The sequence below is a fragment of the Pithys albifrons genome, chromosome 7 (genome assembly GCF_047495875.1).
Source record: "Pithys albifrons albifrons isolate INPA30051 chromosome 7, PitAlb_v1, whole genome shotgun sequence".
NCBI lineage: Eukaryota > Metazoa > Chordata > Aves > Passeriformes > Thamnophilidae > Pithys > Pithys albifrons.
The window spans coordinates 58,908,285-58,933,028 of record NC_092464.1 but is presented as its reverse complement, the minus strand read 5'-3'; the positions used below and the strand labels follow the sequence as shown (position 1 = coordinate 58,933,028).

Genomic DNA, 24,744 nt, shown 5'->3' with positions numbered 1-24,744 from the left:
GCCACCCAGTTCCACCCAGTGGGGCCCAGGGCACTCCCAGCATGAGCCCAGTGGCTCCCGGTCACCTCCAGTGTGGCACCACTCACCCCCATATGATCCCAGTCACCTCTAGCATGACCTCAGGTGCCCCCAACATGGTCCCATCTGCTCTCAGAATGCTCCCAGTCACTCTCAGTATGGTGCCAGTATGACCCCAGTTGCCCTCAGTGTGGTCCCAGTTGTTCCCAGTATGAGCTCTGTTTCCCCAGTTCTGGTCCCGTTGGGTCCCGATCCTGGTCCCGGTGTATCCCGGTGCCCCAGTCCATCCCACTCCACCGCAGTCCATCCCAGCCTGTCCCGCTCCGTCCCGGTCCCTTCCCGGCACCGCCGCCCTTTCCCGATCCCGCCCCCGAACCAGCGGGTTTAAGGCCGAGTTTCACCGCAGGGCGCGGGAGTTCAGCCCAGCCCGGCCCGGGGGTCCCGCAATTCGTGGCCGTGGAGGGTCCCAAGGTGTCCCGGGGAGATCCAGAGGGGTCCCAGGAGGGGTCCCAAAGGGGATCCAGGTGAATTCCCGGGAATTCCCCCGTCCCCGCCCCCCCGCGCTCCCTCGGACACTTTCGCTTTCCCGTCTCACAACCTGCGCCACCGGGATCTACCCGGAGACCAATGACGTCACAGGTGGATCGGGCTGCCATTGGCGATCGAGAAACAGCACAGCCAATCGTGCGGCCGGAGGCGGTGCTGTGGGCGGGGCCTGGTCCGGGTCCGGGCCGGGCGGGGCCGCAGCGGAGCAGCGCGATGGCCGCAGCGCTGGGTCTGGGGGCGCTCCTGGGGCTGCTGGGGCTCCTGGGGGCCCCGGGGGGGGCGACGAAGGGTAAGTGGGACCCTCGGAATGGGGAGCTCCTGAACTGCCATTCCCGGGCACTGGGACCCCCCTAAACCCCCATTCCCGGACACTGGGACACCCCCCCACCCCGCCCCCCCCCTCCCCCTCCGCAGCCCCTCCCGCGGCACCAGGACCCCTCTAAACCCCCTTATCCGCACTGGGACCCTTGAACGTCCATTCCTGGGCACGGGAAACCTCCTGAACCGCAATTCCCGGACAGGGGGACCCCCTTGAACCTTCTTTCCCGCGAAGGAAACCTCCCCCAAACCCTATTCGCAGAAGTGAGGCCCCCTGATACCCCATTTCTGCCCACGGGAAACCCCTTGAGCCCCCATTCCTGGGCACTGGGACCACCCTGCACCCCCTTAACTGGCAGTGGAACCCCTGGATCCCCATTCCTGGGCATTCGGACACCCTGAACCACCTTATTCCTCACTGGGACCACCTGAACCCCCATTTCCGAACCCGGGGCCCCCCCTGCACCACATCCCCGGCTCCATGACCCCCCAGAACCCCTTTACTGTGAACAAATACCCCCCTGCAATCCCTTTTCCAGCCATCCTGCCTCTCCCAGCCCCCTGATCCTCCCTTTTCCTTGACCCTTGGACCCCCTGAATCCCTGTTCCTGCCCTTCCCAGCCCTCAGATCCCACTTTCCTCAACACTGGGGACCCCTGTACTGCCCTTTCCTGGGCACATGGACCCCTTGGACCCCCTGTCTCTCCCAGTCCCATCCCCACCTTTTCCTTGAAGCTTGGACCCTTCCTGACTCTCCTGTCTCTCCCAGTTCCACTTCCTTGACCCTTGGACCTCCCAAACCTGCCAATCTCAGAGTCCTCCCAGTTCTTCACTCTCTGCTCTTCCTGCAGGGGGTCCCAGGCACTGGAACCCGCTTGGCCACAATTTCTGGGCACTGGGACCCCCCTTCACCCCCATTCCTGGGCATGAGGACTCTCTGCAGCCCCCTCATCTGGCACCAGACCCCCCCTATACCTGGTTATCCTGTAGCAGTACCCCCCTGCACCCCCTTTCCTGGCCATCCCACCTCTTCCAGACCCTCCTTTTCCTTGATCCTGACCCGCACTCCAGCCTTTCCCAGCCCGAAGTCCCTCCTTTCATCTGCACCAAGCATCTCCAGGACCCCCATTCCCAGCCACCCCAGTTCTTCCTTTCTTGTGACCTCTGTTTTCTCGACATTGGGGAGCCCTGGACCCCCATTTTCCTGGGCACATGAACCTCTCATTTCACCCCTCCAAGTCCCTGCACCCCCCATTCCTTTACCCTTGGATCCTCTTGGATCCTCCCTTGTTCAGCACCAGGACCCTCCCGAACTCCCCTTATCCTGCAACAGTATCACCCTGTGCCCCCTTTTCCAACCATCCCACCTCTTCCAGCCCCCCTTTTCCTTGACCCTGGGACCCCCTGAACCCCCATTCCTGCCTTTCCCAGTCCTCAGACCCCACTTTCCTCAAACCGGGGGATCCCTGGACTGCCCTTTCCGAGGCACAGGGACCCCTGAACCTCCATCACACATCTCCCAGTGCCCTCACTCCTCTTTCCTTGACACTGGGACACCCCTGAATCCCCAGTCCTGGGCATGGGGACCCTCCTGCACCTCTTATTCAGCACCCAGACCCCACTGAACCCCTTTGTTTGGGACTGGGACCCCCTGCACACCCTTATTGGGCACTGGAACCCCCCTGTAGCCCCATTCCTGGGCACGGGTACCCTCCTACAACGCCCTATGTGGCAGCAAGACCCCCCTGAGCTTCCAGTCCAATACATTAGAACTCTCCTGCACTCCCTTATCCTGCACCAATACCCCCCTGCACCCCCTTTCTTGGCCATTCTGGGTCTCCTCACCCTGTGATTCCCTTTCCCTGACCCTGAGGGCCCCTGGATCCCCCTTTCCTGGACACAGGTACCTCTTGGACTCCAAATCCCACCTTTCCCAATCCCTGTACCCTCCTTTTCCTTGATTCTGGGACTCCCCTGAGCCCCCAGTCCTGTGCAGTGGGACCCCCTTGCACCCCCTACCCCGGCACCGACACTCCCTGCACCAACTGCCCTGGGATCCCCAAAGCCCCTTCCTGGCTCTCCCAGTTCCCCCTTTTCTGTACCCGTGACCCCCAAGACACCCAAATCTTTGTGTCCCCCCAGTTCTCCACTCTCTGTGGTACCTGAATGTGGCAGTGTTGAAGCCCAGCCCGGGGATCCCCCAGTTCACGTCCATGGGGTTCCTGGATGGGATCCCCTTTGTGCGCTACGACAGCGAGCGGGGCCGGATGGAGCCACAGACGCCGTGGATGGAGAACGGAGCTGAGCCGGGATTTTGGGATAGACAGACTGAGATCAACAAGCGGAACCAGCACGTGGCTGCTGCCAACCTGGAGACACAGCAGGGCCGGTACAACCAGAGTGGGGGTGAGTGGGGGCAGCTGGGAATGAGGAGAATCTGTGGGGCTGGGCTGGGATCTGTGGGGCTGGGATACAGTCTATGGGACTGGAATGGGGTTTGTGAAGCTGAGGTGCATCTGTGGGGCTGGGATGGGATCTGTGGGGCTATGGAGGTTCTGTGGGACGGGGCTGGGCTAGGATCTGTGGGGCTGGGGGGCATCTGTGGGGCTGGGGGGCATCTGTGGGGCAGTGTTTTGTCTGTGGGACTGAGATGGGATCTGTGGGACCGGGGCGCATCTGTGGGTCTGTGTTGCAATCCATGGGGCTATGGGAGATCCCTGGGCTGGAGAGGGAATCTTGAGGACTGAAGTTGATCTGTGGGGCTGGGATGGGATCTGGGAGCCTGGGGGGCATCTCTGTGGCTGTCAGTGGATCTGTGGGGCTGGGATGCACTAGTGGGGCTGGGATGCACTAGTGGGGCTGGGATGGGATCCGTGGGACTGGCATGGGATTTGTGGGACTGGTGAAGATCTGTGGGGCTGGGATCCAATCTGTGGTGCTACGAGAGATCTGTGTGCTGGAAGGGGATCTTTAGAGCTGGGGAGGATCTGTGGGGCTGGGAGGGATCTTTGGGGCTCAGCTGGGATCTTTGGGACTGGGAGGGATCTGTGTGGCTGGGGGGCATCTGTGGGGCTGGGACGTATTTGTGGGGCTGGATTGCCATCCATGGAGCTATTAGAGATCTCTGGGCTGGAAGGGGAATCTCTGTGTATGGGGGAGATCTGTGGGGCTGGGATGTGGATCTGTGGGGCTGGGATGTGGATCTGTGGGGCTGGGATGGGATCTGTGGGGCTGGGGTGCATCTGTGGGGCTGGGATAGGATTTGTGGGACTGGGATATGGGTATGTGGGACTGGGATGGGCTCTGTGGGGCTGGGAGCAATCTGTGGGTCTGGGGTGGGACCCGTGTGGCTGGGGGGCATCTGTGGGGCTGGCGGTGATCTGTGGGGCTAGGTGGGAATCCATGGGGCTGGGATGAAGCTCTGTGGGTCTCTATCACTCTCTGGATGGGGCTCTGTGGGACTGGGACACAATTCCAGGGGTCTCTGTGGGTCCGTTTCTCCCCCAGGTGTTCACACTCGGCAGCAGGTTTCGGGCTGTGACCTCCTGTCCGACGGGACCGTCCGTGGATCCTTCCGGATTGGCTACGATGGGCGGGATTTCATCTCCTTCGAGCTGGGATCCAAGAGCTTCGTGGCAGCCGACGGCGCTGCCCAGGTCACCAAGAGGAGATGGGAAACTGAAGGGATCGAGGCGGAGAGGCGGACAAATTACCTGGAGCACATCTGTCCAGAATGGCTCCGGAAATACGTTGGATACGGGCGGGAGGCGCTGGAGCGCAAAGGTGGGGATGGAATTCCCATCGACATGTGGGATGTGGGAATGGAGGACTTGGGAATGCTGTAATTTGCATGGCAATTCCATGGATGGATCTCAGCCCCATCCCATTGCTATGGGAATTCCATGGGCAGATCGCATCACCACCCCATGCTCATGGGAATTCTGTGGTTGGATGTCGCCATTATCCCATTCCAGAGCCCCCTGATGTCCATGTCTCCGGCAAAGAGGAACACGGGATCCTGACGTTGTCCTGCCACGCGTACGGATTCTACCCCGGGATCATCGGGATCAGCTGGATGAAAGGGGATGAAATCCGGGATCAGGAGACGGAGTGGGGCGGGGTTGTTCCCAACAGTGACGGCACCTTCCACAGCTGGGCCAGGATCGAGGCGCTGCCGGGGGAGTGGGAGCAGTACCGGTGCCGGGTGGAGCACGCCGGGATGCCGGAGCCCGGGATCTTTGCCTGGGGTGAGGCTGGGAATGTGGAATGTGGGAACTGGGCATTTGGGAACAGGGAATTCGGGAATGTGGAGCAGTAAGAGGGGGTTTCCCTCCTCTCCTCACACTCCCACCCTTCCCAGAGCCAGAATCCATCTGGAATTCCACCCCAGTGGTGGTCGCCCTGTCCGTCATCGCTGCCATCATCATCATCAGCCTCATTGGATTTGGTGTCTGGAAGCTGCAGTCTGGTAACTCACGGGATGGGGGTGGGGAACAGACAGGAATCCACCCAGTGGCATTCCAGGGATCCTGTGCCATGGGTGCTGATCCTGCTTTATTTCCATAGGGAGGAGAAAGAGGAATGGATACAACACAAAACGCCTATGAGTGAATCCCAGCAGTGTGTCTGCATCCAGATCCAGATCCTCTCCATGTGGATCCCAGGATGGATCCAGGTGTGTAATCCAGGCCAGAATCACATGAATCTTTTTTTTCCACAGGAGCAAATGCTCCCCTGCAGGTATGGAGTGTGATCCTGGTGGGATTCCAGAGGGGAATCAGAGCATAGTGGATGGAGCAGGATTGGGATGGGATTCCAGATCAGGGCAGGATTCCAGAGTGAGATCAGAAGGAATTCTGGAGTGGGATCAGGGCTGGATTATGGAGCAGGATCAGGTTGGCTGGGTGGAGCGGGATAGAGGTGGGATTCCACAGTGGGATTGTGTGGGATGGATGGAGCAAGATGATGATGGATTCCAGAGGTGCTCCTGCTCTCCGTGGGCTCCACAGGCGGATCTATCCCATGGAATGGGGACAGGGACATGGTGACTCTGTCCCCCACTCATCGCAGCAAGAATCACCACCTGAGCAATCCAGCCCCATCCCTCTTTCTGAGGAAGGCCAGGAGCTGCTGGCAGAGCTCATCGCGCCGCTCTCACCCACCCTGGCACCACTGCACCTTTTCCTGATGGATCTGAAGTAGAGAAAAGCCAGAACCTAGGGGATTTTACTAAAAGCACCCAACTTTCCAGGGAGTTTCCAAGAGATAAGGTCTAATTTATGGAAGACATCTAACCCTCAGTGAAGTCATAATTAAAGGTCCATGTAGCGAACAGGTTAATCCCAAGAAAAAGCCAGAGCACCATGTTTGGCAAGACCCACTGCAAGAATCTGCAAGAATCAGCAAAATTAGACCGAGTTGAAAAGTTCATGAGGATGAAGAGCAAAAATACGACCACCACCAGATGAAGTAACAGGATCTCCCCTCATAATATTCCTCAAAATGGACAGCTCCGCCCCAACCCCGCCTGCTATGAATATTATAACTAGATATTGCAATATTATAATCATGCATGAATATGTAGGTAAAAATATTGTAATCCCTCACTAGAAATGTATAAATACTGTAGCTTCTCACTGTAGATTTTGGAGCTCTTTTGTCCGATACTAATCGGAGAGTTACCCCAACGTTGTCTTAATAAATACCTTGCTGTTTATTGACTGAAACTTTGTCTCTAAACAGTTTGTTCTGCCTTTTTGGGCATCATATTTTGGCGACTCTGGTGGGACGGTCCGGCTCCATCGGTGCTGAAACCCAAGGGGCTGGGGACGCTGTAGGGGGCCCCACGACCGAGTGTGCTGTCGGACAGTCTCCCCGACCCCTGGTCTCATACACCGGTGAACAAGGACCTCTCGAAGGATCAAAAGGTATTTATAACTATATTTGAATGAAGGAATAAAGGTACAACATCAAACTAAATCGAACAGGACGGGGAGGACGCTCCCAGGCCTGGGGTTGGAGTCCCCAGAACCTGAGTCCTAAAAGGGGTTAGAGTCCCCGATTTTAAGGTTTTTTGGGGGGTTGGAGTCCCCTCAAGGACAAGGGTTAGAGTCCCAGTAAACTTATTACTATATGTGATGTTGGTATGTATGTTGAGTGTGGCACTGATTATTGTGTTGATTTAGCGGTTTGAACTATATGTGATGTTGCTATATATGTTGAGTGTGGCACTGATTATTGTGTTGATTTAGCTGTTTGAACTATATGTGATGTTGGTATGTATGTTGAGTGTGGCACTGATTACTGTGTTGATTTAGCTGTTTGAATATTATGTATAGTGTGGTGCTAATAGTTGTGTTGTTTTAGCTTTTTGAACTACTGAAAAAAAAAATCTGCTGTTAACTAATTCCTGTAAGCTATTAGATTTCGATAGTCCTGTATGGGAAAAGGCACTGAAAAGCTGACTGCAGAAGGACTTTGTTCCTCTGAGCCTCTGATAAAGATTTGTCCTATCTGTGACTGCTCCCTGTTTATGATCGCTAGATGTAATTTCTGCAGTGGCTTGATCTTTGAAGAAAGTCATTTACCAGGAGTGTCATATATAAGATGTGACCAATGTTTCTCAGACCAAGCTCTGCACACGGTTAAGTGGGTGAAATATTTCTGTGAAAGAACTCGAGGTTTAGTGTTTATTCAAATACTTCCAGACTTGTAATTTAGGGACGAGCTGCACATTGCCGAGAGACCACCTGAAAATCCTGCAGTCTACAGCGACATCTTGTGGCCTCTCCTGGTAACATCATTATTTTGATCCAATATTAAGGGGGGCTCAGGGGGGAGTACGAACGAGTGTGAAAGTGCTTGAAAGAGACGCAGTCTGACTGCGAGGCGAGTGTGGAGTTCCGATCTGCGTTTCCGTCTCTCCGAGAGGAAGCCGGCCAGAGACGAACAAAAACGCTTGACAATCTAGTGGGAAAGTGAAGTTCTATAAATATTGACAATGGGCAGTCAACCGAGCAGGGAAAGTAAAGAAATTAATTTAAAACCCCCCCTTGGGTGCATTCTGAAACACTGGAAAGAGCTGGGAGGGGTCCCAGGAGAAAACATAAGCAAAAAGAAGTTGTTAAAATACTGTCAAGACTGGTGGCCGTTGTATACCTTAGACGAGGGAGAGAAGTGGCCCCCTGAGGGTAGCTTGAATTATAATACAATGCTGCAGCTCCTTCTGTTGCTCCGTAGACTAGAAAAGTGGGATGAGGTTATATACTGCCACATGTTCTTCACGTTGAGAGACAAACCAGAATGGCAGAAAGATTGTGGGATAAATATCTCACCCCATGACCCTTTCGTGTTAGCACTGGAAAAGGATCAGAAGAAATCTAGAGAAAAAAAATGCTGTTGTGATGCCTGCAGTATTGGAAAACAATGTCTCAAATATAGAAAGAGACAAGATAGCGATGGTGAAAAGGAAAGCCTGATGGACATAAAAGACTTGATACAGAGATTTCAAATATTTGAGGCTGCCACAAAAACAAAGACAATAAAAGGTGCTCCTGTAACAAGGATGGTAGAAAAGCAGGATAGCGAGGAGGACACTTCAAGCGACACAGCACAGGAAGAAGATAGAACAGAAACTGCTAATGGTGTAGAAATTGGGACATTGCCAAAAATCCCAAAAACAAGGAGACCAAAAGACAAAACAGACACTGAAAGCAGCAGTGACAGTGACAAATTAGAAGGCACTAGCCATTCATATCAAACCAGATCAACAAAGCGAAAAGGCAGTAAAGGGAAATCAGGAAAGAAAACAGATAATCACTTAGCTGCGCCTCTTAAGCAAGTAATAAATCTCAAAGGAGAACAAGGAAGAATAAAGGTCCCCTTTTCATCAGGAGAGCTGGATAGATGGAAGGAGGCTGTGAAGAGTTTCAGGGAAGAACCAGAAAGCATAGCTCGGAGATTTGAGCTAATAGCTAGAAACCAAGACATTGATTGGGAGGATACGGACATGTTGTTAAATGAACTTACTCCCACTGAAAAGGAGTTAGTGCTAAATGTGGCTAGGACGCATGCGAGGTCCTTACAGGGAGATTTAAGAGACATTTTCCCTAGGGAAAACCCGAGATGGGACGTGAACCAACCAGAAGACTATGCATTGTTAAAACAATATCGAGAAATCAATGCAGAGGGTTTAAGGAATGCAATTCCTAAGGCAATAAATTGGGCAGCCCTATATCAAATCAGACAGGAGACAGGGGAATCGCCTACAGGCTACCTAGATTTAGAAAGGCAATGAGACAATATACTCCCTTGGATCCCGCTTCGGAAATAGGTATAGCACAACTGGTAGGGCTATTTATAGGACAAAGTAATCCAGACATAAGAAGAAAACTGCAAAAATTAGGTCACCCAGACGATAAAAATCTGGAAAAATTGATGACGGAAGCCTGGAGAGTGTATAACAATAGAGAAGAAAAGAAACCACCAAGGAAACCACCGCATCTGGTAGCTATGACCCAGGAATTCCCTGAGACATATGGTCAATACCCTGCAGGGCCCGGGGGCAGGGTCCCCAGACCTAATGTAGGGGGAAGGGGTCGTGGTAGCTTCATGCGAGGAAGGGGAGGTGCACAAGTACCGCAAAGAATAGGACCAAATCAGTGTTCCCACTGCCTGCAAATAGGTCACTGGAAGCGGGACTGTCCCCTTCTGGCAGTAAAGAGTGAGAATTCTGCCACCACTATAGCATATCAAAGTAACCAATGAGGAGGACCGGTGGGTTGTTCCCTGGTGGACCCACTGGTTAAAATAACGCTAGGGGAGGGTAACAAAGAACTGGATTTTTTAATTGACACTGGAGCAACGTTTTTGGTTTTAAATCAAAAATTGGTACCAAAAAGTGACGAATCTGTAAGGGTCATAGGTGCAACAGGCCAACCAGAAAAGGCATTCTTCCTAAAGCCTCTAAAGTATAAAATTGGGAAACAGATGGGAATACACCAATTCTTGTATTTACCTAACTCCCCTAAGCCTTTATTAGGGAGAGATTTGTTGGAGAACTTGGGAGCAGTTATTAAATTTAGTTAAGGGGAACTGGAATTTTTAATTGATGAGGATAGATGGATAGCTGCTCTTAGCTTAGCTATGAGCAGCGTTGAGCCAGAGTGAAACAATGAAAATAACAAGCGAATCATGAACGAAGTGTATCCCTTAGCCTGGGCAACAGACACACCTGGGAGGTCAAAACAGGCAATACTCATAAAGATCGAATTAATACAAGGGGCAAAGCCAGTAAACAAAAAACAATATCCACTAAGGCTGGCAGACAGAGAGGGAGTAACACCCATAATAAAGAAATTTTTAGAATTAGGATTGTTAATAGAATGTGAATCCGAATTTAATACACCTATCCTGCCAGTAAAGAAACCAAATGGAACATATAGATTGGTACAGGATTTGAGAGCTGTAAATGAAATCACAAGCACTATACATCCGGTAGTGGCCAATCCATATACCCTTTTAACCAAATTGAAAGATAATTTAATCTGGTTTACAGTGTTGGATTTAAAAGATGCATTCTTTTGCCTTCCCTTAGCGTCAGAAAGTCAGAAAATCTTTGCTTTTGAGTGGGAATCTATTGAGGGAAGAAAAACTCAATTAACTTGGACAGTGTTGCCCCAGGGTTACAAGAATAGTCCCACGATTTTTGGGAATCAACTGGCTAAGGAGCTGGAGCAATGGGAGTGGCCGCCAGGAGATGGCGTTCTTCTACAATACGTCGATGATCTGATCCTAGGAAAGGAGAAAGATGAAGATTGTATTTAAATGGACAATTTCACTTTTACATTTCTTGGGCTTAAGTGGATACCCAGTCTCCCAACAAAAAGCACAGCTAGTACAGAAACAAGTTGTGTACTTGGGATATGAAATCTCAAAGGGACAAAGATCTCTAGGAACAGCAAGGAAAGAAGCTATATGCCAGATGCCTAAGCCAGAAACACCTAGAGACTTACGAGCCTTTTTAGGAATGACGGGATGGTGCCGGCTGTGGATATACCAGTATGGGATACTAGCAAAGCCACTATATGACTTACTCAAAGACACCACAAAGGCTGTCGAGTGGACTCCTGAGGCTGAGGCAGCATTCAAAAGATTGAAACAAGAACTCATGAGAGCCCCGGCCCTGGGTTTGCCAGATGTGACAAAGCCTTTTTGGCTGTATTCTCATGAACGCCAGGGAATGGCCCTGGGGGTGCTAGCCCAACAGCTGGGACCATATAAAAGAGCTGTGGCATATTCTCAAAGCAACTGGATGAGGTGAGCAAAGGATGACCTACCTGTCTAAGGGCAGTGGCTGCCGTAATTTTGAACATTGAAGAAGCCAGGAAGCTCACCTTGGGACAAAAGATGACAGTGTTAGTATCTCATACTGTATCGGCAGTATTGGAACAAAAGGGTGGCCATTGGCTGTCACCCTCGAGGTTCCTGAAGTACCAGGCAATACTGATTGAATCTGATGACATAGTAATTCAGGTAACTAACATTGTCAATCCAGCTTCATTTCTAGAAGGAAGGACACCAGAGGAACCACTTGAACATGACTGCATAGAAACCATTGAAGCAGTGTATTCCAGCCGTCCGGATCTCAAAGAGGTACCAATCCCAGAAGCAGAGAACTGGTTCTCAGATGGCAGCAGCTTTGTGAAGCAAGGCGTCAGGATGGCCGGATATGTGGTAACCACTACGGAACAGGTAATCGAATCAAATCCTTTACCTGTGGGGACCTCTGCACAGAAGGCAGAGCTGATAGTCCTCACCCGAGCTCTTGAATTAGCAGAAGGACAATGTATAAATGTGTGGACGGACTCTAAATATGCCTTTTCTGTAGTGCATGATCACTGAGCGATTTGGAGAGAACGGGGACTATTAACTACCCAGGGGAAAGTTGTAAAACATGCAGAGGAAATCCTACGACTGCTGGAAGCCGTCCAGCTCCCGGAGCAAGTGGCCGTAATGCATTGTAAAGGACACCTGAAAGGTAACACCGTCCCAGAAATAGGTAATAGGAAAGCTGACGCGGAAGCCAAGTTAGCTGCGACAAAGGGTCAAGAGCTACTGGTAACTGCATTAGTACCTGGAGCGTTGGATACTGACTTCCAACCGGAATACCAAGAAACAGATCATAAATGGATACAGAGAAATAAGGGCAAGTTATTAGATAGTGGATGGGGTCAATTGGAAACAGGGCAGTTAATATTACCAGGAAAATTAATGTGGCAATTCGTAAAGACGGAGCATGAGAAGACTCACTGGGGTTTGGATCCCCTCTACCAGTATCTTAAAGCTAGAATAGCAGGACCAAAATTATATACTACCATAAAACAAGTGACCTCCCGGTGTGAGCGCTGCCTGAAAAACAATCCAAACACTGGAACAAAAGTACACTTGGGAGTAATTAACAGAGGGAAGTTCCCAGGGGAAATGTGGCAAATTGATTTCTCTGAACTCCCAAGAAAAGGGGGGTATCGATATATGTTAGTTTTAACTGATACATTTTCTGGATGGCCTGAAGCCTTTCCATGTAAGACATGTAAAGAGAAAGAAGTGATTAAAGTGTTACTGAATGAAATTATACCGAGGTTTGGGGTACCTAAAAATATTTCATCGGACCGGGGAACACATTTTTGTGCAAAGATTGTTAAGGCAATAAGCAAGGCACTACAAATCAAATGGCAATTACATACACCCTATAGGCCACAAGCCAGCGGGCAAGTAGAAAAAATGAATCATCTTCTTAAACAACAAATTGCTAAAATATGTCAGGAGACCAACCTGCAATGGTACCAAGCCTTGCCTATTGCCTTGATCAGATTAAGGGTAAAGCCGAGATCAAAAGAGAAGCTGAGCCCGTTTGAAATCCTGTATAGGCGACCCTACGCAGTGCAAATTGTAAACAGTGAAGCTATAGATCAGATAGGCAACCAGTATGTATATGATTACATCACTGCAATAGGAAAACATTTTGACAAAAATGCCACTATAGTAATAGGACAGCAGCCTAAACAACCTGACAGTAAGTTGCATCCCTTTAAGCCTGGTGACTGGGTGTTTGTTCAGAATCTTTTAGGAAAACCCCTACAAGAGAGGTGGGAGGGACCATTCCAGGTATTGCTGACCACCTTCATGGCAGTCCGAATAAAGGAACGACCTACTTGGATCCATTACACACGGGTTAAGAAAGCCCCGGAACCTAAACAAGAAAACTCTCTCTCAGAAAATGGAACTGGAACGGAATCTGACTAAAATAGAAAGGCAACGCTGGATAAGAGCCCTGTTACCAATAGTTGAAGAAGTTAAGCCAAACGTGAAAGCATGGGGAGTTATATCCCTGGCTCAAAAATTAGCCCACATGGGAGGAAGGAATTGGTCGAAATCATCACAGATCAGAAAAAGAATATCAGAAAGACCAAAATATTTTTGTGGATGTGGGAAGGATGGTTCCCACTACCTCTGGTACAAAGTGCTTTGTGGTGGGTGTCAGAAAATTTGGTGGGTACACCAAAATCATTACAGAAACTATGGTACTGTGTGAGTTGTGACCGTGAATTTAACCGGGCTTTCATAGACCGCTATAGAGATGTGTTACAACAACATTGGTCACCGCTAGATGTGGAGAATTTAGATAAAATGTCAACACTAGTAGTAGAAAACATGGATCACTGGTATTTAATGAATCTAGAACACTGGACTAGGAACGCGGTGCAAAGGATTCTTAGTGAAGATAAAACCTGGGCAATAGCTGAATATTGTGGGGCAGGAGTCAGGGCTTACTATTGGCAAAATTATGATGAAGAAACCTGGGAGAGAATAACAGGAATGCCTGTTTCAGGAGTAACTGTTTTTGCCCCCTCAACTCCCTGCAGCCTGGACCAGGACTTTCAAGGAATGACTCTCGACTAAAGGAAGAAGAATCCAGAACGACGATCCTTAAAGATGGATTTAACCATGCTCCTCGCAATACTTTTGGGACACTGGATAAGTATGACTTTATCATTGCAAGAATTTGAATGGCCCTGGTCTAATGCACGGATGAGGAAGGCGCTCATGTGGTCTGAAGCGGATGATCCACAGGCTAGCTCAGAATCCGACTCGTTTTTAGCTATTTATGTCTTGCATAACAACCAATCATATACGCCATATGATTGGCAATACACCGACAGTCAAGGAAAACTAACGAGTGTAACTGGGAAAAGAGGAGAAGAGATACAGATAGGATGCAAACCTGCAAATTTGGTAAATCAGGATAAGGGACAAGTTAGACTAACCATAACCCCAAAGAAAGGATCAATCCTTACATTTAGTAAAAAGATACAACGTCTGGTATGGGTCAAAAGGGAAGAATCGGTTACTTGCTCTTGGGAAAAAACAAGAAGCAGTGGGGAGGAGAAATGTGAACTCAAAATGATCTTAACTCAGTTTGTCACAGTAACTTGTATATGGTTAAATAGAAATCGAGCAGTATCAGATCAGTTTATGATCCTGGTTGCAGAGGACACCACTACTGCTTTTCCTACAAAAACTACCAAGACCCCTGCAACCTCAGTGTTTCTTAGTCCAAATTGTAGGAGGATACATAATCTGACTTTTATTGGACCACAGGTAGTAAGGCATTCAAATGGGCAGAAACTGTTATTAGATCCCGCATACTCACTAAAAAGAATTCAAGTTAATGTCCAGATAAATGTTTCACAATTACAAGGGGAATGCCAGCCCTTTATTCAGCAGAGCCTCACAGGCTGGAACGCGTGGCTGGCAGCTAGATCCTATCCCCAGCGAGTCCGTAGAGATGTGACTGGATGCTTAGGGACGGGATTAGGAGTACTGAACACAATTGATCAGGAAGTGTTAGTAAATAAATTGAGCTCAGTAACTTCAAAACTGGGAGAACTCAGAGTTCCAATAAGCTCATCTATGTTGGCCTTGGCCGAAACACAATCAATAGCAGTCAAACTGTTAACCCTAGTAGCCAATCACACAATCGAGGATTTCCTTAGGATTGCAGACTATGCTGGGGATATTGGTAGGACAGTCGCACTCACTCTCCAGTGCATCCAAACACAACAATGGGTACAGTCCGTAACTGCGGGAATTATAAGGGAAGGAGTCTCAGGAATTTTGCCTCAAGAAATAAGAGAACTAATAGCCAAAAACAATGCCACTACTCAATTTGAAAGAGATCATCAAGCCTGGTGGCACCTGGTGAATTTTACCTACAATCCCCAACATGAACAAATTGAAGCATATGTGCTCACGATTAATGCTGCCAGAGAACGGGCTATTTTTCCTGTCCTGACTCTAGGAACAATGCACCAAAATGTATTAGTTCGACCAATTAATCATAATGTCTGGGCCAGTTTTGATTATGTTAAGGGTAAATGGATCACAGCTTAGAAACATGCATCTCTAAAGGACACTTAGGTTATGTCTGTGAGAATACCATTGTAGAGGGAGAAGACCTGTGCTTGGACACTGAAAAAATAGCGTATGTACCTTCGAGATGGTACCCCAGAATCAAACAAAATCGCAGGTATATTATATCGGCAATGGATGTGCATGCCTTAGGACCCTCTGTGCTGAACTCACAATTGACCATTGCCGAGAAACAACTAATGGTACCAACTTTTGTGTATATAATTTTACTCGCGTTATAGGTTGTGACTTTAACTACACAGTTCCGGTAACTACCAAACAGTTGATAGAAGCAGACTATAGTCTGTATCATAATATACCACACCTGCAAATAGGTATGGATACTGAGCTTCTTAAGAAAATGCTCAGACACCCGGACATAGAAAGGCTAGTACAGGAAGTAAACAGAAATACACAATGCACCTTATGGCAAGTGGAACACGATACGGCAAAGATAAAGACTATCCTGACAAAGGTAGAGCGAGAGGGAGAACAGCATTGGTGGGATATTCTAACAGGACGTTCCCCTACTGCAACCCAGGTATTCAATTCTCTGGTGCATCCAATGATAGCTATAACCATAAGTACCGTCCTGCTAACACTACTGAACGTGTACCTGTGGTACAAGATAAGCACCGTCATTAAAAGAACCCAAACTTTGTGGATTACGGTGCGAACAGCGCAGAATTCTTTTGGGCTTGGTGGAAGAATCTGCAAGCCCTAAGAAAAGGGGGGGAATGAAGTAGAGAAAAGCCAGAACCTAGGGGATTTTACTAAAAGCACCCAACTTTCCGGGGAGTTTCCAAGAGATAAGGTCTAATTTATGGAAGACATCTAACTCACAGTGAAGTCATAATTAAAGGTCCGTGTAGCGAACAGGTTAATCCCAAGAAAAAGCCAGAGCACCATGTTTGGCAAGACCCACTGCAAGAATCTGCAAGAATCAGCAAAATTAGACCGAGTTGAAAAGTTCATGAGGATGAAGAGCAAAAATACGACCACCACCAGATGAAGTAACAGGATCTCCCCTCCTAATATTCCTCAAAATGGACAGCTCCGCCCCAACTCCTCCTGCTATGAATATTATAACTAGATATTGCAATATTATAATCATGCATGAATATGTAGGTAAAAATATTGTAATCCCTCACTGGAAATGTATAAATACTGTAGCTTCTCACTGTAGATTTTGGAGCTCTTTTGTCCGATACTAATCGGAGAGTTACCCCAATGTTGTCTTAATAAATACCTTGCTGTTTATTGACTAAAACTTTGTCTCTAAACAGTTTGTTCTGCCTTTTTGGGCATCAACTGTGTGTGGGGTGATCAAAGCTGTGTATTCTACCCCCTCTATTCATTCCCCAAGGACAATGGGCCATTAGCAGCAGCTGCCCAGGGAGTCATTATCACCTTCACACCCAGCCTGAGGGGGTGTGGCTGCTAATGGGCCATCAACAGTTCAACAATACCCCCCCCCCCCCCCCCCCCCCCCCCCCCCCCCCCCCCCCGGTTCCCAGAGTTAATCACTCATTGTGTGAGTCCCCGCCCAGGGGGAGGGACTGGGTGCTCCCTGAGGGTACATAAGTGATGGGTAAGAAGACCTTGGAAACTTCTTGTCGGATCCAGAGGAGCAGCAGGACCTCGATAGGAGGAGATCCCCGCTCTCGTCCAGACCACAACCCTCGTCTGCACCAACAGGTTTTTCACTTCCTTTTGATCTGGACTTGGGGGAGCCAAACGGGTCTCAGCACAAGGGCAAACAAACCCCCTTGGGTTTGTGTCCCAGGACACTGGGTTATACTGCTGGGTTTTGTGACTTAAAAGCAATTTCTCTTTTGCGTCAGTGTATATAGTGTAATACTAAATTTTAGGTCTGACTTATAATCTCTCTCGTGGTGAGTTCATTTTCCCTGCTGGTTCACCTTTAAACCAGCACATGAGGGAAGGCAGTTGGCTCATCTGCCCATCCTCAGCACATCCACATCCTGGGGGGCTCCCCCCGGCCTGGGTGAGCCGTGAGGACTCTCAAGTCCTGCTTGAAGAACACCACTAAAGAACTCCTCTCAACCCTACCCAGAGAACGTGTCTTGGAAAGTTTTTCCAGAAATTCCAGGCAACAGGGGAAGGCAGGATGGCCTCGTCCTTGTTGGCCACCTGGGGTGAGGTGGCAGCCTGAAGAGGAAGGGAGTAGGCAAGTTGGGGAAATTATAGAGAAGAGAATTGGGAAGGGAGAGGGCAAAGGAAAGGGAAAGAAATCCCAGGACACAGTGGAACCTCCTGGAATGAAGGGGATATTGTGACTACAGAGGAACCTCCTGGAACTGAAGGAACTCTGAGCCATGGCACCTCCTGGAATCAAGGGGCCAGTGTGACACTGTGGAGCCTCATGGAGTCAAAGGTACCCTGGGACACTGCAGAACAACATGGATAGTGATGGTCAAACAGAGGAGCTGCCTGAAATCATGAGAGATTTGCCACATGTTGAAAAGACTGATCATGACCTAATCAGCTGGAACAATGGAACACTTGTCATAAAATGTCCCTGTTCCCCCATGGGATCACACTGAGATGTTTTCAGGATGTGCATTAACAGCAAGGGCCGAACTGTTGCCCTCCCACCCTCTTGGCACTGTCAGCATTCTGTCCTTTGGGCTGCACATTTCATCTCCCTCAGCTTTCACCTCTTCCCACCTGTCCTGCCTGAACTGCCCATGGCTGAAGTCCCCTTCCCAGCAGCCTGTCTGCACAGCAGCACTTGCCAGCGCTCTCTGCATTTCCCTTCCCCTCACTCTTGGGTTGCTCAGACACCTCTCAAAGACCAACTTTGGCACAGAGTTGAGGAGTGTGTTTGTTTTCAAAAATGAAACTTAGAAGTTTCAGATTGCTGCAAAAACAGAGGAAAAATCCCTCTTTGCCTGTGTTCAGCCAGTTCTCAGAGCAAAACAGGTCCCAGTTGACTGATGAGAGACATGATGGGGCTGGGGAGGTGTGGAGCAACGTTGTCCCCACTCTCAAACCTCAAGGGATTGCTCTCCAATTAGTCCAGACCTTCTTAGGAGAGAACCTGGGTCAATATCAATCAGAGAATGCTGCAATCACCTCTTCTCTAAAAAGAAAAGTAATTATCCATATCATTTAAAATAGGAATGCACATTTGTTAGAAGCTCTTTCTAACCTTTCTCCAAAACTGTATGAGGCATCTTTCTTAATTAACTCTCCTTGATTAGAGGACAAACTCCGAAAGAGCCATGATCTGTTAGGTCTTGCTTTATCTTAACAAGCCCCGTGGTGCATTTGGTGCCGAGTCCTTGAACCTCAGGTCCTGAGAGGAGATTGCACAAACCTTTCCATAGGTCAAAGTCAGAAGAAAATCACAAAGTATCTCAAAGCACTAATGGGTCCCACTGAGGGCCATTCCCAATACAGGCTCTTCACTGACTGGTAGGAGGAGATAATTGGAAGCCTTGATTGAACAAACCTCTCATAGACTCAGTTTCAAAAGGAAAGGGAAAGTATCTTAATAAATGTTGAGTTCCTTGAAGCATTAACAAGCCTCACTGTGGGCTGTTACTGACAGAGCCTCTCAAGGGACTAATTAAAGCAGATCATTGCAGGCCATGATTTAACAAACCTCTCATAGACTGGATGTCAAAAAGAAATGCTTCAATAAGCTTTGAGTACCTTGAAGCATTAACAAGCCCCACTGAGTGTTGATACTGACTAAGAATCTCAAGGGTCTCGTTACAGCTGATAATTGGAGGCCTTAATTGAACAAACCTCTCACAGACTCCAAACCAAAAGGAAAACTCAAAGTACTTTGAAAAACCTGCAGTCTCTTGGAGCTTTAAGGAGCCCCCAAGGGCCACTCCTCAAGAATCCTCACCAGGGACTCGTCCCAGCAGACCCTTGGAGGCCACGACTGCAGGGAGGCAAAGGCTCTGGGCAGCAGCTCAGGTGCTGAGCAAAGCCTGGCTTGGCTGGAGGCAGCAGAAAGGCCCAGCCCTGACCCCCAGCCCGAGGAAGGCACATCCTGTCCCTCACACCTTGCTCAGGGCTCTGCTGGGGGCACTGGCATGGGGGGTGATGCTGAGGGCAGGACAAGGGGTGACAGTACCCAGGCTTCCTGGGGCTGTGCCAGGAGGCCACGCGGCCCCAGAGCCTCAGCACAGCAGGTCTGCTCACAGCCCTTGGTGGCACAAACAATGCTGTGCCTGAGGGGACAAAGACTTGGGATCTCTTACACTTCTGACCCAGTCACTTGATGTCCCTCTGGGAAGGAACAAACAACCTCTCAGAGGTGGGTGACAAACCAGTGCTGGGAATGGTCATTGGGAGGGGCTGGTCTGTGATGAGTGTCCTGGGGCACCTTGAGCAGAGTGTCCAGAAAACAAGGCCAGTCTGGGCCAGACACAATGTGGGACTTTTCCTACTTGTCCCCTCCTAAACTCACCTCAGTCTCTAACACACACAACTCCTGGTATCCCCTGCCACTCCAGAGATCCAGAGGGTTCTGCACTCCTGTGCCCTGATGCCATCAGTGTGCACTGGGCACCAGTGTCTACTAAAGCTTTACACCTCTGTGGATCTGCTGTGCCAGGCCATCGAATCCACACAGTGCAGTGTGCCTGGTCATCCCTTTCCTCCTCCTGGCCAAAGGCAGGGACCCTCTATTCCTGTTCCTGGCCAGAGTATTCACTGTCTGACCTCTGTGATACCAGACCAGAAGTCCCATCACCAGGATCAAAAGAGTTGATTTTAGTCCTTTTATGCTTAGGAGATCCCTGATTGCCTTCTTGTGTCCCTGCAGCAACTCCATGGACATCCTCCTTGGGTGACCCCTTCTCCACAGCTCTCTTCCCTCTCAGTTCACCTCCATGGGCTCCCAGCTCAAAGGTGGGTTCACCATCCCATTTCCTCATGTCTCCCTCTGGCCATGCAGAAAGAACCAGAGATCACCACGTGGCCTGTGCTTGGAACTCCCTTTCCCTCTGGCTGGGGCAGGAGAGAACTGATCTCCTGGGCTGCCCCTGAGAGCTGAGCTGCTGGGCCATGGGGATGAGGAAATGCCAGAGTTTCTCCTACATTTCAGAGCCAGGAGGATGCCATCTCCTGGTGTATCCCTTTTGTGGGAATACAATGCCATCAGGCTGTTGGAACGTGATCCAGGAGTGCTTTGAACCTCCTCGTGGCCACTGTGCAAGGAACATCCTCTGAGTCTTCAGGGGTGTTTTCACTTTTTAGGTCACTACAGATGATTTCCAGCACAGGTAATTCCCTCAAGTACTGGATACCTTTGTTTCCAGAGCTTCACTTTCCTTGGGAGTTCACAACATCTTCCTGAAATGGATCTCTTGCCCTCACGCTTGAGAAGAGTCATCTCCAGAGACTGTAAATTTCTCCTTCTTTTCCAATTCCTCTTTCAATTTCCTAATCTCTAGCAAAGGAATCTCAGCTTTTGGGCTTCATGACCTTGCAACTGCTGACTATCAGCCCCACTATCCCAGCATGGAAGCAGCCAAATGGAAATCCACTCACCTGGCTGGCAGCTGGACTCTTTTCACAAGTTTGAAAGTTTTGTTGAGTTCAGGGACCAGGTAACTTTGGTTTCCTGTTTTCATTTGTGTCACTCCTTTCAATTTCTTTGTTGAAAGATTGGCTTCTTGGTCTGCCCCCTCCCCTCCTGATTCTCTTTATCTTGTCCTGCCCTCAGCATCCTCCCCCATGCCAATGCCCCCAGCAGAGCCCTGAGCAAGGTGTGAGGGATAGGATGTGCCTTCTCCAGGCTGGGGGTCAGGGCTGGGCCTTTCTGCTGCCTCCAGCCAAGCCAGGCTTTGCTCAGCACCTGAGCTGCTGCCCAGAGCCTTTGCCTTCCTGCAGTCGTGGCCTCCAAGGGTCTGCTGGGATGAGTCCCTGGGGAGGCTTTGTCAGGAATGGCCCTTTGGTGGGGCTTGTTAATGCTCCAAGGGACTCCATTTTTTCAGGTGCTTTGGGTTTTCCTTCCCACACTGAGTGTCTGTGAGGTTTGTTCAATCATGGCCTCCAATGATCTCCTCAGGGTCACAGGACTGGGAGGGAGCAGGGCCAGGACAGCTGAGCCCAACTGGCCCAAGGGATGTTCCCTTTGATGCAGGGCCGTGCTCAGGGTGTTAATGGGGAGCTGGTCAGGAAGGGATGATCTGTGTCTGGGCTGGGCTGGGCATTGGGCACTGAGTGATGGGCATTGGAGCAATGGTGTTGTGCTCCACATGAGCTTCTTCTGGGGTTTATTGTTATAGTTCCAGCTTTTATTACCGCTATTGTTGTCATGGGTAGCAGTAGTGTGTTCACTGAGGGTAACACAGAACACTCACCAGATCATTTTCCCTGTTTCCTGCTGTAGCCCCTGCAGTTACAGGGCTCTGTTTGCTGGTTCACAACCAGATTTAGAGTTTTATCTGTGAGTGTCAAGACCCTGGACAGGTCTGTGCTCACAGACCTCCATTTATTGCTGATCCCTGGCACGCACTGGGCCTGCAGGTCCTCTGTGTTCTCCTGGCAGCTCCCAACTTGGTTCACTTAAACATTCACCTCAAACCAGCTCTGTCACCTTCTCTAAAGCCACTGAGAGGTTAAAAATGACGACTTGCCATCTCCAAGCTCACTGGCCATGAACAAGCAGTACTTGAAGCAGATCTGAGTCTGTTGAAGACCTCACTGGAACCCTGATCTCATCACAATGGGCTCCTGGAGAACAAGCAAACAAGGAGTCTCTATAGAGTCTATCCCTTGGCATGTTCTTGAGAGTGACTTTGCAAAAAGCCCTAAGACTGCATGTCCTGAGCTAAGGAGAAGCCCTTTCCTGATGGAGCTGCTGTTGTGGAGCCCAGCTGTGTCCCAGCAGTGCCCATGGCCTGTCCCTGCCTGTGAGCCCAGGATGGACATGCAGCAGGTCTGTGTCCCAGCTGGCAGAGGACCAAGGCCTTAGTCCAGCCCAGGGGCTCTGCAGGAGAGTGTACAAGTGGAAAGAGAACAGGTCAGCAAAGGCCCAGTGCTGGTGCTCCCTGGCAGTGCTGTTGTGCTGGGACTCTTTGCCCTTCTCTGCACACATGGAACAGATGAGTAGGTGCCTGAAAGGAAAAATCCAATGATCTCCAATGATCTCCTCAGACACACAAGGCTAATGCAAGAGAGTTTATTTTATTTAAATATAGAGATAGCTCAATTACTCAAAGATTAAAAGAGTTGCATTAATAAACGAGACAGTGATTTAGATGACAAGATGAATAAAACAATTTAATTGAGCACAACATTATGGCAAAAAGGCCCCACTGACCACAAAAAAAAAATGGGAAAGCAAACTGAGGCTGGCATGAGTTTTATTCTGAACACCGTACAGAAGAAAACTGGCAGGTTCTTGCTACTGAGCAGCATCTAGTCATCATTTTTCTCAGGACATCCTTGAGCTCCTGGTTCCTCAGGCTGTAGATGAGGGGGTTGAGTACTGGAGGAACCACTGCATAAAGAACTGACAGTGCCAGATCGAGGGATGGGGAGGAGATGGAGGGAGGCTTCAGGTAGGCAAACATGACAGTGCTGACAAACAGGGAGACCACAGCCAGGTGAGGGAGGCACGTGGAAAAGGCTTTGTGCCGTCCCTGCTCAGAGGGGATCCTCAGCACAGCCCTGAAGATCTGCACATAGGAGAAAACTATGAAAATGAAACAACCAAGTCCTAAAAAGACACTAACCACAATAAAGCCATTTTCCCTGAGGTAGGAATGTGAGCAGGAGAGCTTGAGGATCTGAGGGATTTCACAAAAAAACTGGCCCAGGGCATTGCCCTGGCACAGGGGCAGGGAAAATGTATTGGCTGTGTGCAGCAGAGAGTAGAGAAAGCCACTGGCCCAGGCAGCTGCTGCCATGTGGGCACAAGCTCTGCTGCCCAGGAGGGTCCCGTAGTGCAGGGGTTTGCAGATGGCAACGTAGCGGTCGTAGCACATGATGGTGAGGAGATAAAATTCTGCTGAAATGAAAAAGGAAAAGAAGAAGACCTGTGCAGCACATCCTGTGTAGGAGATGGTTCTGGTGTGCCAGAGGGAGTTGTGAATGGCTTTGGGGACAGTGGTACAGATGGAGCCCAGGTCTGTGAGGGACAGGTTGAGCAGGAAGAAGTGCATGGGGGTGTGCAGGTGGTGGTCGCAGGCTACAGCGCTGATGATGAGGCCGTTGCCCAGGAGGGCAGCCAGGGAGATGCCCAGGAAGAGCCACAAGTGCAGGAGCTGCAGCTGCCGCGTGTCTGCCAATGGCAGGAGAAGGAACTGGCTGATGGGGCTGCTGTTGGACATCTGTTGTTTCTTAGCACAGGGTCTGTTCAAAAAAGGAAAATACAGGGAGTATTAAGGGCAGAGCTCTCTGGAAAAACCAGTGTGTTTTTAGCTAAAATAAGTGTGTGAAATATTACCAAATGCGCTGCCAATGAGTCAGTGCTCCTCTACTGCATTGGAATATGCAAATTTTTTATTACAGCTCTGGCATTCAAAAGGAACATCAGATTTAACCCACATTTAATGCAAAAGTTCCATCTCTGCACACATCTGGTGAAGGTTCTGTCCCACTGGAGAAATCCTCATTTTCATGGCCCAGCACACAGTGCCCAGATGCAGGGAAGGGCCCCCAGAGCTGCCTGAATGCCCCCCGTCCCAGGGATCCCTTAGTGGCACTTTTCCCCCACTCCCTGCCCAGGGCTCTGCTGCCTGGAGCTGTCCCTGCCAGCAGCTGCTTCCCTGTGCTCAGGGCTGGGCCCTGGCAGTGCTCCCAGAGCCCATCCCAGCCCTGGGTGCTGAGCTCTGCCCTGCAAAGCCCTCCCAGCACAGGCCACTGCCCAGGGGCACCTCTGCCTCTACAGGCTCTGATGGCAATGCAGAACAACCCTGAGGAGGCTGGAAAAGCAACACTGATGCTGCCTGTGAGCCACTCTGTGGTCGTGTCTCATGGACCTTGGTTTCTTCACCTCTAGAACCAAAAGCTTACAGGTTTCAGAGTCTCCTACTGGGCTCAGAGATGAATTTCTGTCTCAGTTGACACCCTGACAATCCAGAAGATGGTACGGAAAGAAAAGGAGTATTCCCCATCCTTAAGGTATCCCTCCTCATGCTCTATTTCATGAAAATATCCTTGGGAAGTTTTCTGTATTGATCTGGAGTTGTAAGGAGCTCTCATGTTTGTAGCTCACTTTTGACAGGAGAAGGACCTTCCTCTTCTCTACTAGGGGCTGCTCCTTCCCCACAGCCCTTCTACCCCAGCCCTGTGAGCAGCTCCCCAGGCTGGCTGAGAGCTGACCCTGGCAGGCAGCAGAGTCCCTGCCCCAGCACAGCACCCTGGGCTGCAGGACCCTGCTCTGCACCACAGCCCTGG

General features: G+C 49.9%; 3 protein-coding genes across 6 annotated transcripts in view; 2 read left to right on the top strand and 1 right to left on the bottom strand.

Annotated features, from left to right (window-relative positions):
- The window catches only part of LOC139673811 (zinc finger protein 850-like), a 685,564-nt gene that overhangs the window by 319,816 nt on the left and 341,004 nt on the right, over positions 1–24,744 (top strand). The window lies entirely within an intron of this gene.
- The window catches only part of LOC139673824 (class I histocompatibility antigen, F10 alpha chain-like), a 209,648-nt gene continuing 185,645 nt past the window's right edge, over positions 742–24,744 (top strand). Inside the window, exons 1-9 of one of the 4 annotated variants that reach the window (XR_011698212.1) lie at positions 742–853; positions 3,025–3,288; positions 4,390–4,665; positions 4,857–5,129; positions 5,243–5,350; positions 5,449–5,489; positions 5,603–5,623; positions 5,884–6,809; positions 7,603–7,661. Coding sequence is in view for 1 of the 4 variants with exons in the window: in XM_071559644.1 (XP_071415745.1) it covers positions 778–853; positions 3,025–3,288; positions 4,390–4,665; positions 4,857–5,129 (889 nt within the window). In the remaining 3 variants the exon portion in view is untranslated. Of the gene's footprint in view, positions 854–3,024; positions 3,289–4,389; positions 4,666–4,856; positions 5,130–5,242; positions 5,351–5,448; positions 5,558–5,602; positions 5,624–5,861; positions 6,810–7,602; positions 7,662–24,744 lie in introns of those variants that run through there. The other 3 variants (XR_011698210.1, XR_011698211.1, XM_071559644.1) reach the window with 3 other exon arrangements.
- LOC139674243 (olfactory receptor 14C36-like) lies at positions 22,707–23,738 on the bottom strand. The gene has a single exon (XM_071560433.1). It carries the CDS (start codon positions 23,673–23,675, stop codon positions 22,707–22,709), a length of 969 nt encoding a protein of 322 aa, XP_071416534.1. The 5' UTR covers positions 23,676–23,738.

Coding starts and splice junctions, on each gene's coding strand:
- LOC139674243 (XM_071560433.1), bottom strand. CDS start 23,675: ATGTCCAACAGCAGCCCCATCAGCCAGTTCCTTCTCCTGCCATTGGCA.